The sequence below is a fragment of the Gasterosteus aculeatus genome, chromosome 20 (assembly GCF_964276395.1).
Source record: "Gasterosteus aculeatus chromosome 20, fGasAcu3.hap1.1, whole genome shotgun sequence".
Taxonomy (NCBI): Eukaryota; Metazoa; Chordata; class Actinopteri; order Perciformes; family Gasterosteidae; genus Gasterosteus; species Gasterosteus aculeatus.
The window spans coordinates 7,088,279-7,103,748 of record NC_135707.1 but is presented as its reverse complement, the minus strand read 5'-3'; the positions used below and the strand labels follow the sequence as shown (position 1 = coordinate 7,103,748).

At 41.6% G+C, this 15,470-nt stretch overlaps 2 protein-coding genes across 2 annotated transcripts; one reads left to right on the top strand and one right to left on the bottom strand.

The window, feature by feature from the left end:
* Positions 1–766: 766 nt before the first annotated feature.
* On the bottom strand, positions 767–7,755 carry LOC120811677 (uncharacterized). The gene is made up of 10 exons (XM_078094818.1): positions 7,505–7,755; positions 6,247–6,343; positions 5,888–6,037; positions 5,403–5,608; positions 5,111–5,247; positions 4,881–4,974; positions 4,323–4,652; positions 3,955–4,117; positions 3,754–3,881; positions 767–3,625 (listed from the first exon to the last, which is right to left on the bottom strand). The coding sequence occupies exons 2-10, from the start codon at positions 6,338–6,340 to the stop codon at positions 3,284–3,286; spliced, it is 1,644 nt and encodes a 547-aa protein (XP_077950944.1). The 5' UTR covers positions 6,341–6,343; positions 7,505–7,755; the 3' UTR covers positions 767–3,283.
* A 676-nt stretch (positions 7,756–8,431) lies between these two features.
* Positions 8,432–15,114, top strand: LOC120810484 (neuronal acetylcholine receptor subunit alpha-7). The gene is made up of 10 exons (XM_040165051.2): positions 8,432–8,637; positions 9,840–9,979; positions 10,446–10,490; positions 10,828–10,937; positions 11,052–11,131; positions 11,351–11,518; positions 11,829–12,023; positions 12,352–12,438; positions 12,569–12,678; positions 13,166–15,114. Exons 1-10 carry the CDS (start codon positions 8,586–8,588, stop codon positions 14,027–14,029), a joined length of 1,851 nt encoding a protein of 616 aa, XP_040020985.1. The 5' UTR covers positions 8,432–8,585; the 3' UTR covers positions 14,030–15,114.
* Positions 15,115–15,470: the final 356 nt, after the last annotated feature.

The window sequence follows — 15,470 nt, the reverse complement described above, 5'->3', positions numbered from 1 at the left end:
AAAGAAGTAAAATCTATTATTCCATCAAAATTATTCCAGGAGTAAAAAAAGGGGTTCCACATATATTCACAATCTCGTTGTCTTAGCTGTTGAGAACCTTCAGTTAAGGTAACGAAATACTTGGTTAGTTTTAGTAAAAGATTATGGCTTAGGTCAAATTAACTTGATTACAATATACTCATGTGGGCAACAATAACCCCAAGATAAAGTCAGTTTTTAGAGCCAAGGCCGTAGTTGTTCTCCACCATAAATACAATAAACACAGAGAGCGAGACTGGATATATTCTGTATTCTGTGTATTCCTCAACCGCCCTCTGGTAAAAATCAATGGATAATTGTTGAATTCCAAATCAATATCTTCACAATAGAGCTCTTACACAGCAAAATGGACAGACTCAAATTAACACTATTGTAGTTAATTTTAACACTTTTAAAGTGTCCCATGGGGTCCACACTACACAGTGTCAATGTAACACTTTTTAAAGTGTTGCCATTTTAACACTGTTATAGAGTTAATTTTAACTCTTATATAGTTGAAATTTAACAATACTCAAGCGTTAGTTTCTCAACACCAGTGGGTAGTGTTAGAAATTAATACTCATCGGAGTCATTAATTAACTCTTATAGTGTGATGTGCATACTATTAAAGGAGTTGCCCCATTAACACTATAAAGTGTTATTGCTGCCCCCCCTCCCCCGCCCCCCCACACCAAAAAAAAATCTCTAAATGAAATGTCAATAATTAGAAATACGAATGACAAGTTCACTACTTTAACATTTTTATTTCTTCAAATGCATCAACATTACCAAATCTTTTTTCATTGCTGTACATTTATCTAAATGTAACAATAAGGCACTATGTATGCTCTTTGACTATTGTCATTAGAGCATTGCTTGTCAAATGGTCTAAAATAAGTCAGTGCCTTCACAGATATGACAGAAAACACATTCATTTGGTCTTCTATACAGTATGCACTAAAGTGGTCATCATAGTACATTGTTTGTACATTACAGGATATTATGAAAGCGTGCTGTTCATGTATTATAATATCACAGATCTTTTTGAACACAGGAAGATCATCGGTACATCCAGTGCATAAGTACAACCCAACCTGGTACTCAGTACCGTAATATCTGACCCACCTTGTACTTGTAACATTTGAACAGGCATCCAAATGTAATGTCTCACTAATTTCTTTCCCACCTTGCAAGTTGCAGATGTTTTTGGATGATGTAGGACCAAATTCAAACCTTCTAAAGCAATAATTTTCATAGTTAAATGCCAATTGACGCTGATGTTGTTTCACTAATGATTTAGTGAGATTCTTAAAATTTTTGCCACATCTTTTGAAAAAATTGTGTTTAGCTTCAAATCGCATGCACCACATATGGATAAGAGGGCCAATTTTTTGTATGCATCTAGGATAGTGTACCATCAAGTGGTGCTTGGGAATCAACCTCTTGTCAGGAAACAATGCTTTGAACAGAGTATGGTGATCACAGATCAGATGTTTCAAGTAGCATATCATTCCATCAGTTATGGTGTAGGAAAACACTATATTGACAATCTGGATCAAAAGCAGCAGAAAGTTCCAGTAACTGTTATTCTTTTCAATGACATCACCAAACATTAGTGGAGCGTTACGCAGGAGACACCATGACTGGATGGCATTCAAACCTAGATCTTTGCTCTTATCATCCATTTTTATCCCACTTGGTTTGTTTCTACGCTCCGTGTAACCATAATTAAAGCTCTGTATCCTGTTTGACAATGTGTTCAAAGAGATATAGCCCTGTTTAACAAGGTACTCAAAATTCAGCTTTAGTTCGTACTGTACTACACCCTCCAGCAGATCGTGCATTATGTCAACAGCATAGTTGTCAGTGCAATGGAAATACTGTAAGGAGTTGAGCACACATGACTTTTTAACACCATATATTGACCGCAGTTCAGGATTTTCATTTAGTGCCTTACAATGTTCAGTATAAAGCTCTTTGGAACGGATAATTAACCCAGGATGATCTTCAGTAAATATAGATTGAATTTCTTGTTTACTGATTAAACAAAATCTACAGAAATGGGTTGCACTGAATGATTCCACAAACCCCAACAAGCCATTTAAAGCCAAATTATCTCCCGTTACTTGAATAACTGAGCCAAACAATGGTTGTTCAAAAGAAGGAAGCTTTAAGCCTTTGGTTTCTAAAAATTTCAGATCATCAATAAGAGGCTTTAGTATCACATCAAAACCATATTTTTTCAGATCTTCAGAATGAAACAGAGCTGCCAGATGTACATTCATCAGTACTGAGTTACACTTGGGTGGAAGATTTTTTAAAGTAAAGTAGACACAACCTAGTTTGTGGATCCCCTTTTTGGAACCGAGAGGGTTAGCCGTTTCAAAGTCATCGTAATATAGTAGAATCTGTAGTGCATGTTTTTGCTGTGAGAACAGGGCATGGTTTTGGCAATATGACCCATCATTGATGTCTTTGTAAATGCCATTTTCACTCTGTTTGTCCCGTAGAAAGCTGTCTCTTACTTGGTCATTTTTGAATATGGATTTAAGTGTACTCAGAATGGGTACATACGTACACTTGTCCGTTACAGGAATCTCATTGTATACCCCTGTTATTCTATCTCTGCGCAAATCCAGCCTCACACCAAGGACACATTCTTTAGGTTCAACTATTTCCCATTTTTCATTATAATATTTACGCCTTTTTGACTCTGTGTTTAATGCTGTAAAAGGATTACCTAATTGATCAAAACAATTATCTATTCTGGATCCTGGAGTGTCTGAACTTGTATTTTCAGAAGACATTGTTTTAAGAACAGCATTTTTTGCCTCACTTTTAACATCATTGACAACTTCTTCCATTGAACAAACAATCGTTTGGACAGCACTTTCAGAGAGACCTGATGCTTGCAAATGCGCAACAATTGATCCACACATTGACGATAGTTGACTTGTATCAACAGAGCTTTCTGACTTTTGCAAAGTGGCAACAACATTTGGGGAATCACTTGAACATTCCGCCTCACATTCTCGCTGAGTAGAAACATCATGAACAATATCAATCTCTTGATCAACCTGACTATGCACCTTGGTGAGGTGCTTTCGGAAGCCACTATAAGTACAAAATGATAATGGGCAATGGAGCTCTCCACATTTTAAACGCAACTTTTTGCCAGGATATAAACCATGTTGGAATTTTAAATGTTGGCAAAGAACCACACACGTTTTGTGGTGTGTTTTACAGACAAAACACGTGAACATCTTCAAGGCTGTTTATCGGTTACAGCACTTCGCTGCAGCAGTCGTGCTCGGAGTTCTTTAACACGCGGGCTCTCCTTTGCTCTTCCGACATCGATGTTGTATATAGTGGTTTGGATGAATGTGTAAAAATTACAAAGAGCTTCGTCATATGAGAGACTGAAGACGTAGTGAGCTTTGAACAGTTCATCAAAAGCTGCTACTGATGTGTGTGCCTTGCACGGGATTGGTTTTCGGTCGATAATAAGGTAGAACCTTTGGATATTCTTCTTTTGCTCACCGATGCAAAGGAGGAACGGTTGTCTTGCGTCGACACTCTCAAGGAAGGTAGTAATACTGGCTCCTTCCTGTAGGTCAGTTAGGAGACATAAATTACTATAACATCTTGATCACATTTCTGCAGATATACAGAGCAAAACTGTCTCAGAATCCCAACATCTATTCAGGGATTCTTGGTGTAGGAACTTTTGCATACCTTAAGATATCTAACAAGATGGCTGGTTGCTTGAGCTGAACTGATCTTGGCAGTTTTTTTCTGGCCCCTTGAAGTTGGAGGGAGTAGCTGCAGCAGCAAAAGGATTGAAGACATATCACTGTCCCATCCTAAAGGCATAAAAAATGTATTTATTTAGTATAACACTGAAATATATATTTAAACAAAACTTTTTATACTGACCATTGTTCTCTTCAGACTCAAATTCAGTTGCTGACAGCAACTCATCCATATTCTTTGCAGTCTTGCAGTCTGTGATGATGTTTGGCTTGAAGAAAGTTGACCACTTGGACAGGAACTTCTGAGACACTTCGTCACCAAACATCATTGAGAAATCCTGGTCGATCTACAAACAAGGAAAACAATATTTTAATATACAGGTTCAAGCATACATGACAAAATGAATGAAAGGTCAAATACTGAAATGGAAGATTGAAAAGAAGATTAAAGAGATTATAGTATAGTGCAGACAGATATTATATTGTCCTGCACTGGACTATATTACTGTTCTACACTGGACAACTACAACCAAAGCAAAAGAGTTTTCTTACCAATCCAGGTACATCAAGAAAACGAGGGAACACATCCAGGACTGAAGATGATGCATCATCCCCAACCATCTTCTGTCGATACTGGAAAGTCGCTCTCATCTTCTCTTTGACCACAGATTCATCGCTGGAATGTCTTATTGTAGATATCGCCTCCCTGCACTCCTCACCAAATAGCTGTTGGCAGGTTGACAGAGATTCTCGCCTGGTTTTTGGACCATCCTGAAGAACGGTCTTGGAACGACCCCGCAAGCCAGCAAAGGTGTTGCGTTGAACCGTCTTGATCCTCCATGAAATGAAGCCGGTATTACCCTCAGGATCATAGTAGTGTTCCTTTTTAAAGAAAGACCCAAACAGAGGCATCTCATGCTTCAATTTAAGAATAAGTTACTCAACACAAAAATTGTAGACAGTGAATAGACTGCAAAACATTTTAAAAAACAGGTTGAAAATGCAAGGGTGAGCAACCTACAAAAACTCATCTGAAACAAGATGAGTACAAACTAGAAAAGTGAAGAAGATATTGAAATCACACTGATTTGGTTTTCAGATATAACTTACATATCCAAGTTTGGAGAATGGATCACGGAGGTATGGAAAAAGAGTCACAATTCCCAGTGCATAATTGGTCCTTACACTTGACGGTGGAACCCTCCTTTAAAAATAAGTCATAGTTTACTTTTAAGCATGTATGTTTTGTAAGAATAAATACACCTTTACCACTTATACAGAACAGCATTATTTAGCTACAACACATGACATGACATAACCAAGTGACTTGCAATTCTTACCCATGTAGCTCTACCATATCTGCAACCAGGATGTTCACCATTTGTTTACGGGTTGCATCAGTTAGTGTTTTAGTCTTGTCATACTCATTGAAGACTTCTTCACCCTTTGGATTGGCCCTCAGAACACCCTCAACCATCTGCCAAGAAATATTACATTGTTATGGCATGCTTACGGTAATTTAGTGTTTTTTTTTAAAGAATTTAACTTTTCTAATGACATTACTTGATACTGCGAATACATTTACAAAAAAACCTAATTTAGGATTTCAAATGCATTTATTCAAAGCTCTACCTGTTTTGCTTCATTCTGGTCCATTAACCCTGTTGGGTTCCTCCTTTTTCTTGTGGACTCCAGAGTAACGGTGGAATCAGATGAATGGGATAAAGCTGGGGATAGTGCAGTCTGTGCCACTACCCAGGATGAATGGGATGAAGTTGGGGACAGCGATGTCAATACAGAGGAGGATGCTTGATCTGCAACCAGCTCAACATCCAGATCTACAAAATGGCAGACAGAACAAAGACAATTTACATGTACCTATCAGTAACAAAACAATCTCAATCTTAAATAAAGCATTTAAAAAGTACTAAGCATATTATATTCTTCCTTAATTACTACCCAGTGATAGATCATATGTATTTAAGAGAATGATCAGTAGTATATCAAATTATAGCATAGGTTGAGGTCTCTCAAAAATATATTTCCGACAAAACACTGTGCTTTCTACTTGACGTTGTCTGTGATACCTCATCAAACCCCAGCCTTCACATCCTTACCCATTACTGGTAAAGGGACCTTGAAGGTCAGGACACCCGACTTGACAAGCTCATCAAAGATATCTCCATCCACCTCTGTTCCTGACATATCTGTGATGGTGAACTGGCCCTCACTGAAGCTGTCTGGCTGCAGACTAAACTTGTCGTTCACTAGAAGAATAAAAAGTATTAGTATAAAGCAATAACAATATGAATTAGGCATGGAGATTTTTTTCATGTTTGGACAAAGCCATTTTGGCCATTAATATGCTAATGACACTAGTACTTTTGACCTCTTTATTCAGATAATTTTTAAATTGCATGTTCAACTACAGTGAGAACAGTAATGAATGCAAAATATATAGCCATAAACTACAAACCTTCTTGAAGGAACATATCAAATTGAAAAAATCCATCAGTCTCTGGAATTTTCACGTATTTTAGGACCCCTCCAATCTCCACTTTAGCCAACATTTCCTGTAAAATGATAAAGAATAAGACAGATTAAAACAAGTCCAAATAGGAGCCAGTCATGCCTCTCTAAAACAAGTTTTTAGCACATGAAAACAACATGAATTAGCACAGAAATAGTAGTCTTTGATCAAAGCCGATTAAATTTCCACTTGTCCAGCAGCTCTTTAGCTGAGTCAGTCGGTAAAATAAAAATACCCACGTGCGCTTGTTTTAGGCATTATCATAAAATTCCAGCAGAAAAGAACAGTTTAGCTAACCTCAGCACGAAGCAGAGCTGCCTAACGTTAGTCAAACTGCAGTTTCTATGCACTTGCGCTCTTGTCAATGTCAATTTAATGCATTTAGCATGGAATAAATGCATTCGATTGTGAAGAGCTTTGCACGCGCTGTAACTGGTGGCGTCAGGGCTCTCAAGTGTTACCCACACATCGTATTTCTCACGCTGAAAAAAAAGACCGCGCTGGCTCCCCTCCAACCTTCCCGACGGTGTCTGTAACCGTAACCGCTGCACGTAGTGTCCACGCCCGTTCAGCCGTAGCGTTCAGCCCCCCCTCTTCAAAACTTGAGCCCTGCGCGTTGAGTAACTATAAGCACAGTAAAACGTATTTGAGAAAAGAGTCCTTCAGATTAACTTTCCGATAGTAACTTCATATTAACTACCCACACTTCTGATAATCAAAATGTAATTTAGATATACATATACCCAGTCCTCGTATGAGAATATTTGCTTCCATGCAGCTAAGACGTGGGAACCGGTTCTGGCTCTTAGCTAGCCAGCTAACTAGCATTTTTTTATTTGAAAGAATGTTGGCATTACTAAAGTACCGTCACATAACTTAACGTTACATTGCCAAACTTTAAACACTCAACAGGAATTCAATTCTATTTTGCTCACAGCCAGACTCGATAGACCAATAATCAGAAAACGTGTGAAAGTAGAAGAAAAAAAATCTTGCTAACGTTAGCTTGCCAGTTACCGTAGCCTACAGTAGTTTGTCCGCTCTGGGTGTAGGTTACGGTTGCTAGCTAGCTGACATTAGCCTGGCTGGAGTAAAGGCGGCAGCATAACAGTTAACCTACATTACAGCGGCTATAAATATATTACTAATGTCTAAATATATGTCCATCTATATATAATAATAGCACTAATTAACTGTTACTTACCGACACAATGCAACACGTTTTCTTCAATTTTGAACAAACTGTCCTCGAAAACGTTGTGCTGCTCGTTGCTCCAGTTGAGTTGTGCAGGTAAATTACTTGAATCCCGCCAGATTGTTGCTCTCACGAGATTATTGTTCGCGCGATGCCAGAGAGTAGTCACTCTTTACACCCGAGCTGAGAGACTGACGACCCATAGAGTTGGTTTCACAATAACAGTAATAACACTCCATTTTGACACCAACTCTTTTGTGGTGCAGTGTGAAATCAAACAGATTTAACAACATAGAGATTTAGATCAATTCCAAATAGAGTTCGATTGACTCTATCTTTATCAACACCAGAAATTTAACTCTGCTCAATTTGCTGTGTAGGAGAACACAGATCATATTTATCACACCACATTGCACTTTGCTAACATGTCCAGTGGGTGTCACCAGTACTCTGTGAATACTGATGTCAGCTTAGTTCCAGAAAAAAAGTAAAGCAGTGCTTGCTGGTGGATATTAGAACATGACATATGTTATATAGTATTATAGTTTTGTATCAATTATTCAAAATAAGTGATGTTTCCTTTCCACGTGTTTTCTTACATTTTTTTCCTTTCATTTTCCTCCTAAACGTTGAACACACCTGGATTACTGATGCAATACAATCCCAGGAATTGGAGCCATATACTCTCAAAGATACAAACGTCCTCCTCGAGCTCCCTAACAACCCCGTGGGATAAAGCACCAAGCAAGTCCATGGTTGAATAACAGAGTGGGACTGATGCGGTGACTGATAAGCACATACCAGAAAGTCTACAAGAATGAAGGATCAGAGTAGCATGACGGGTGAATTGAAGCTGTTGGAGGGGATGTGCACGGATCCCAGTATCTGACACGCAACATCTCCCTCTTCAGAGGAGTATTTATTTCACTGCATTTCTCACTCTCTGGCTCTCCTGCGCACGCCTCCCCTCCCTTCCCCTTCTCTGCCTGTATCGCAATCTCCTCACTCTCCCCTTTTCCCTCCTCCCTCATCTTTTCTTCCCTGTTTCTCCCTCTTCCACTCTTTCGTTGTTTATCCTGAGGAATGCAGTATGTGGAAGGCTATGGCTCTCTGGCTGTTGATATTTGCCACTCTGCTCCGAGGTGAGTGACTTCGGTTGGTTCTCTGAGTGACACTGTGGTCGCCCGATTGTGTGTGTTTTGTGCATGTGCTGTGTGTATGTCTTGTGCAAGCGAGCATTCTGTTCTTAATAACTGCACAGCAGCTCACCTCGACACAGGGAGAGAGAATGTGTTGGTGTGTAGGCAGACAGAACAATTTTTTTTAATGAGTAAGCAGCAGTTGGAATCGCAATCATCTTTACTGCAAATTGCAGAGCTGAGCTGTGCAGTTTTTTTTAGGTATGACACTGCTGTAATGGATGGATGGACTGATAGATAGAAAATTAGGCAGCTAGTGGTTCATTTACACTGGCTTGACAGTACGGACTATCGACCTGAATTACAGGCATATCGGTGGAGTCGTATGGATATGAATTAAAGTCGAGGAAATGACTATAGATTTGACATCACGCAGTAAAAAGTGCATTCATATAAGACCATTTAGAAATCCCACCGAAGCAGTATGGGCTATTTTCCAGAACAGACTATTTCAAGTGTACATTAGTTTTTTAAAATTGTTCTCTACATCAAAGTGATTGCCTTGTTGAGAATGAATCAAAAGTGAATGTGGGGCTTTGGTGGAGTTACAGGAACAGACGGAGACAGTTCTCTGCTCTCATCGAGGGATGTGTGTGTGCGTGTGTGTGTGTGTGTATCGTGGCCTCACAATTTTCTGCATTACATTAAGCAGATTTTTCCCAGCAGTTTTAAATCAATCAGTATGATTGGTGATCTAACAGATACTTAATTGATAAGAACAAAAAGGAGTCTTTCTCTCTGGTGTCCTGCCTTCTTTTCAAAAACAATTCACACACATTTTCATGTTGTGTTTTCTTTTCTTGTCTTGTGTAATCTGCTGTGCTTTATATATCGCTGTGGTGCATCTCTAAAACATGACCTTTTCCTTTACCCTGAAAGCCCGCCCTCTTTTTACTCTGTCAGTGTTTCTCCTTCTCCTTCGTTCGCCTAGCCTTCAATTTCTCGCCCAAATTTCCTTCGAACTATCCACCAATCCTCGTAACAAGACCACTTTACTGTTATTGCTCTCCCTTCTGTGCTTTCTAGTCTTCCCAGGCACAGCTTCCTCCTTGTAACACCTTTTCTCTCGCTCTTCTTTTCTGATGCAACACTCCACCATTTGACCAATCACATCCATGGAACTCCCTCCCACTCCCCTCGTCCAGCATCCCTGCAGGGTCCCCACCAGCGGCTTCTGCTCAGGGAGCTGCTGAGGGACTACAACCCCATGGAGAGGCCGGTGGCCAACGACTCCCAGATTCTCACCGTGCAGTTCTCCTTTACTCTCATGCAAGTCATGGATGTGGTACGCATGGCACACGTGGATTATAAATGTCAACATGCACTCATGCAATAGGTTCAAACAAGAAATAATATTGTGTATCTCCCCGGAATGTGATTTCCATGTGAAAGTGCATTCAAAAGTTCAGTTGAAGCTCTTGTCATGTCATTGTAGTATAATGGCCCAAACCTAAAGGAATTGTAGCGTGCGTGTTTCTAAGGACAGCATTTCCTTGTTGAGCAGCAGCGGGGGGATAATAGTATAAAGAGGGAATATTGTGCTAGAAAAAATATACCCACATTATTTTTCAGATTGTATTAGCATTAGTTAAATTTAGCAATGCATTTTTTTACACCCAACGAGGAATGTGGATTTTGTCCTGCCCCTTAATTTGGAATCAAGTTCTTCCTCTCCCAATTCAATTAATTTAAAATTATTATTATGGGCATGAATGTCATAGTTCCTGTGGTGTTTTTTTGTGTTATGCAAGGATGAAAAGAACCAGATCCTCACCACGAATGCCTGGCTGCAGATGGTAAGTGTTATGAATAACATTAATTATGGTATTGATCTGTGCGGTGAAAAGCCTTGTGTATGCCTGCCATCACTCGCATGCCCTTAATGTGGATATCATGAGAATTTGTCCCTGTCAAGTCAATCTGAATTAAGGAGTGTCACAAATCACTACACCACTCAGAGGGCTTCACAAACACCTTCTGTCCTTTAAAAAAAAAAGTGGTCAAAAAATACCTCCAAAAGATCCATCTTCTAGATATATATTGACAGTAAATACATGCGTCCATGTATGTGTGCACGTGTCGTCGTGGTTAACATGTTCATGTGTAAAAATGTGTTGCGCTGGTGTCTCTCAGCAGTGGTATGACCACTACCTCCAGTGGAACCAGTCAGAGTATCCCGGAGTAAAGAACCTCCGGTTCACTTCTGACCAGATCTGGACGCCTGACATATTGCTTTACAACAGGTATGTGTGAACTAACACCCCCCCCCCCCCCCTCCCCCCGCAGCCCCCCCTGCCCTCCCAGTGCAGTGGCTGAGCTCTAAACTAACTAGCTGCCTCTTTGTTACTATCCCCCAGTGCTCATGACAAGTTTGATGCCACCTTTAAGACCAACGTGCTGGTGAATTCCAGTGGCTTCTGTGAGTATCTGCCTCCAGGTGAGTTCTTATTAATCCCCATCTTGTCCTCAAAAACAAACTCCGTCTTCATTCATTCTGCACACGTACAGTACCGCTCATGCTGCGGCTAATGGATCCTGCAAATATTGACTTTAATCTTTCACTTTTTGTCTTCACTTGCCTCCAGATGGCTGCAAGAAATATCTTGGGATGAACTGACTTGACCTTGATACCAACTTCCCTTTCACTTCTTTTAAGGAATATTCGTCAGCACATGTACTGTGGATGTGCGGTGGTTTCCGTTTGACATCCAGCGTTGTGAATTGAAGTTTGGCTCCTGGACATTTGATGGCTGGCTGCTGGACCTCCAGATGAAGGAGGCAGATGTGTCAGGATACATGACCAACGGAGAGTGGGACCTTCTGGGTAAGACCGGTTTGTTGAGGCCTTGGAAGACCAACAGTGTTGCCTAGCAACAGAGCTTACACCACAGCCAATGCTTTCTGTAGCCTTGTGAACATTTCTTTCAATAAAAATACAATACAACAAAACAGTACTGTACAAACAACCGTCATCATTCCGCCCTGCAGACACCATCATTGATTTTCATGAAAGCAGATCTTTCCTCATTCTACTTCGGCTGTCTTCAATAACATATTTTTCTGATGCTGGTCCTGTGTCAGATCTTCTTCAAATGCTTCTCATTTCACACCCTCCCCTTTCTCTGCCGCCCCAGGGGTCCCTGGAGGTCGCCACGAAGTTTTCTACGACTGCTGTCCACAGCCATACCCCGATGTCACCTTCGTGGTGACCTTACGAAGGAGGACCTTGTTTTACGCACTCAACCTCCTCGTCCCCTGCGTGCTTCTCTCCTCCATGACTCTGGTGTGTTTCCTGCTCCCCGCCAACTCGGGGGAGAAGATCAGCCTGGGTGAGGAACGATGCGAGAAGGGTGGAAAAGAACAGGGTTGGGAGGATGATGTATAATGAGAATGGTTGAGAATATATGAAATATATAATACCAGATGTGTGAGATGAAGATATTATAATTCACCGTCAAAAGCTTTTGTAGGGTTTATGGAGGGCTGGGGCGGAGAGACGGAGGGAACGTGAGAAAGACTAAAATCAAATGACTTTTCCTTGGTTTGTCATCCAAAGCGATGGTTGTGGAGAAAAGTCTGGGGCACCGTACCACTCACTTGCTTTCTTCTTTTGAGGATTATCTCATCTTACTTCTGGGGTCCTGTTTCTGCCTCCAGGCATCACGGTTCTGCTTTCTCTGACTGTCTTCATGCTGATGGTTGCAGAAATTATGCCCGCCACATCAGATTCTGTACCCCTGATAGGTCAGTTCCTCTGCGCTACATTTGCGTGTCTGTCTGTGGAGTTTTCTGGGTCGAGGATTTGACCTGTTCATAGCTCATAGATTGTCAGCACCCTAACGAGTGAAACGTGCCTCCATCCCGCTGGTCACAGGTCAGTACTTCGCCAGCATCATGGTGATTGTCGGGACGTCAGTAGTGGCCACAGTCATCGTTCTTCAGTTCCATCACCACAACCCCAACAGTGGACACATGCCACGTTGGGTGAGTGAAATTATTATAATACAATGATAAACTTTACCCACAGAGAACTTGTCAAAAACATCAAAAATAAAACACCAAAAATAAAAGGGTGATTTGAGAAGCAATTTAAAAGAGGCCACCAGATCGTTAAGGAGTCTGTTAAGGGCCTTAACAGAAGGGCAGGTAATAAGCTCCATCTCTTGGTTCTGGTTAAAAGTTTCCCAGCCTGTCCAAGTATATTGGATCAAGGCAGGTGGAACGCCCACTAATAATAGGAAATAAAGTTTTAGATAAGATTCACAGTGGCTCTTAACCAAAGTCAAGATGACACAAGCTTAATCATATTAAATATGGTATAACATCTTATACCAAGATTAAAAGCTTGAGTTTAATATGGTATTATAATTATAATTATATTGCTGATGAGCAATATGTTGCAGTCCAATAAAGAGTACAAGAAACATTTAAGTGTGTTGTTCTTATTGGCGTCTGTGTCCTTGTGTACCAGGTGCACTTGGTTCTGCTGCAGTGGGTTCCTTGGTTTCTGCGGATGAAGTGTCCAGGAGAGGGAATGGACCCGACTCTCTCCGGCTGCCAAGCAGACTTTCAGAGCAAGACCCCGTCCTCTCCTACAACCACCGCAACCACCACCACCATCCCCACGCCAGTGCCCCCCAACCTCCCCCAGAGCCTCAACTCCCTGCAGGCCAGCCTGGCTCAGCTCAACCACCCTCTGCCACACCCACCGCCCCACCGGCCCAACTCGCAGGCTGTTATCTCCCCTAATCCCGCCCACAGAGACGCCGCCTCCAATCCACACCCGCAGCCCAACGGCCAACTGCTTTACATGGGCTTCCAAATCTTCCAGAACGCTGCGGAGCCGGAGCCAGTTCAGAGGAGCAGGGCCACAACTCAGGGGAGGTTCACCGATGCAGCAGGTGGAGGGGAAGGAGAGGGAGCCGAGGCAGGAGGAGGACCAGGTGGAGATACACCCATCCATCACGAGATCCAACCTTCCAAGTTTGGGAGCCCGCCACAGGATATTCCACTGTCCCCGGACCCTGATCCATTCACCTCCTCTGGACCCTGCGTCCCAGAGGCCGGGGTTGCAGCAGGGAGATCAGCTGCCGTGATGCGATCTGTGGCAGTAGAACACCAGCTGCACGCTCTGCTGACGGAGGTGCAGTTTTTAGTGGAGCGTGTAAAGGAGCAGGACCGGCAGCTCGGTCTGGCGGAGCAGTGGCAGTTTGCTGCGGCCGTCATCGACCGGCTGTGCCTGATGGGATTCAGTGTTTTCAACATCATCTGTACCATCGCTATTCTCATGGCTGCACCCAACTTTGGAGAAGCTCTGTCAAAAGACTTCCTCTGACGGACCAAAAGCACAGAGATACGAGAGGGTGAGAGATGTTATGGACTTGTTGGTAGCTAAAGACAGTGGGGCATACAACAGAAGGTATTTTGTAAGCCGGAGTGGACGGGGATGCAGAGATTTTAGGAAGCAATTTTGTGTGTGACATTTTCCACAGTACAATATATTGTTCACACATCCTCTTAGCAATGCTTTCTATAAAATATTGTGTGGGTTTTTTTCTCCAGAAAAATCAGTTAAATAATGGTCTCATGCAATGATCCCGAGAGAAAACTTATCCGAGAATTTATGTGATTATTAGGAAGCATGTTATGAAATGTTTGTACTGCCGTCTATGGATGCTACATGAAAATGCTCAGCAGAGACACTGACATGCCGCATGTAAACCCACATTCCTAACAATGCAGCTGCATGCTTCCCAAAATATTATTCATACAGCGGTACACACAGCTTTTTAGTATTTTTTTTATTTATTTTTTTAAAAATTTTGATCATATTTTCTTGTATTCAAACACCATTTATCATCCCTGCACTGTGATGATGACAGACTCCCAATGGGAGATCTCAATGATATGCAGCAACACAAGGTACAAAAATGAATATAAACAGACAGAAAAACAGAAGATCGGACAATATTGTAACATAACAAAGTGCGATACAAGCCATGCATCCAAACATCAGTTTAACACCGACACCCCAAGGATTTTATTACCATATGTATTTCAAAACAACTGTACAATGACGTGATAATTCAGCAGGGTTGTCTCTGGAACTTTCTCTCTCAGAATTGTTCCCAAATTTGAGCTACACGTTGAGTGTCATAGCTAGAGTAAATATTGAAACGCTCTGGTTTTATGCATAATGTGGAACAATATTGTCCTTCTGTGCGACACACACACACAAACACACACACACACACACACCAGCAGCACACCGTCTCTCACTCACTCTCACCCTTTTTGTGTATGCAGAAGAATATATTCTCTATGACCCTGGCTGTACCCTGAATGCGTTTTACAGTCTTTGAATGAGGAGTTACAGACTGATGTTTAAACATTGTGAAATAAACACTCTCGTGCTTTGTACTCACTGCATCTAATGTTCCATTATCCGTCTCTCCTCCCTCTGATTGAGTGTTAACCAGAGGACTGGCGGAGGGACGGAAAGGGGGTGTGAGAGGCAAAAAGAGCCACAGAGTGGAGAGTCAAGATGGAGGTAATGGAGAACAGCAATGAGGAGGGCAAAGGGAAGAAAGACAGAAAGAGGCATAGAAGGGAGGGCTGTGCGGGAGATGGAGAAGATCCTAAATGAATGAGTAGTTAAGGAAAAAGACCATGCTGGCTGCATGATTCAGATAAACAGAGGAGGGGGGGGGGGGCAACCAAAGTGCTGAGAAAGCCACTAGGAGTCAATAAGGTTTTCAATTGATTGCTCATTAATT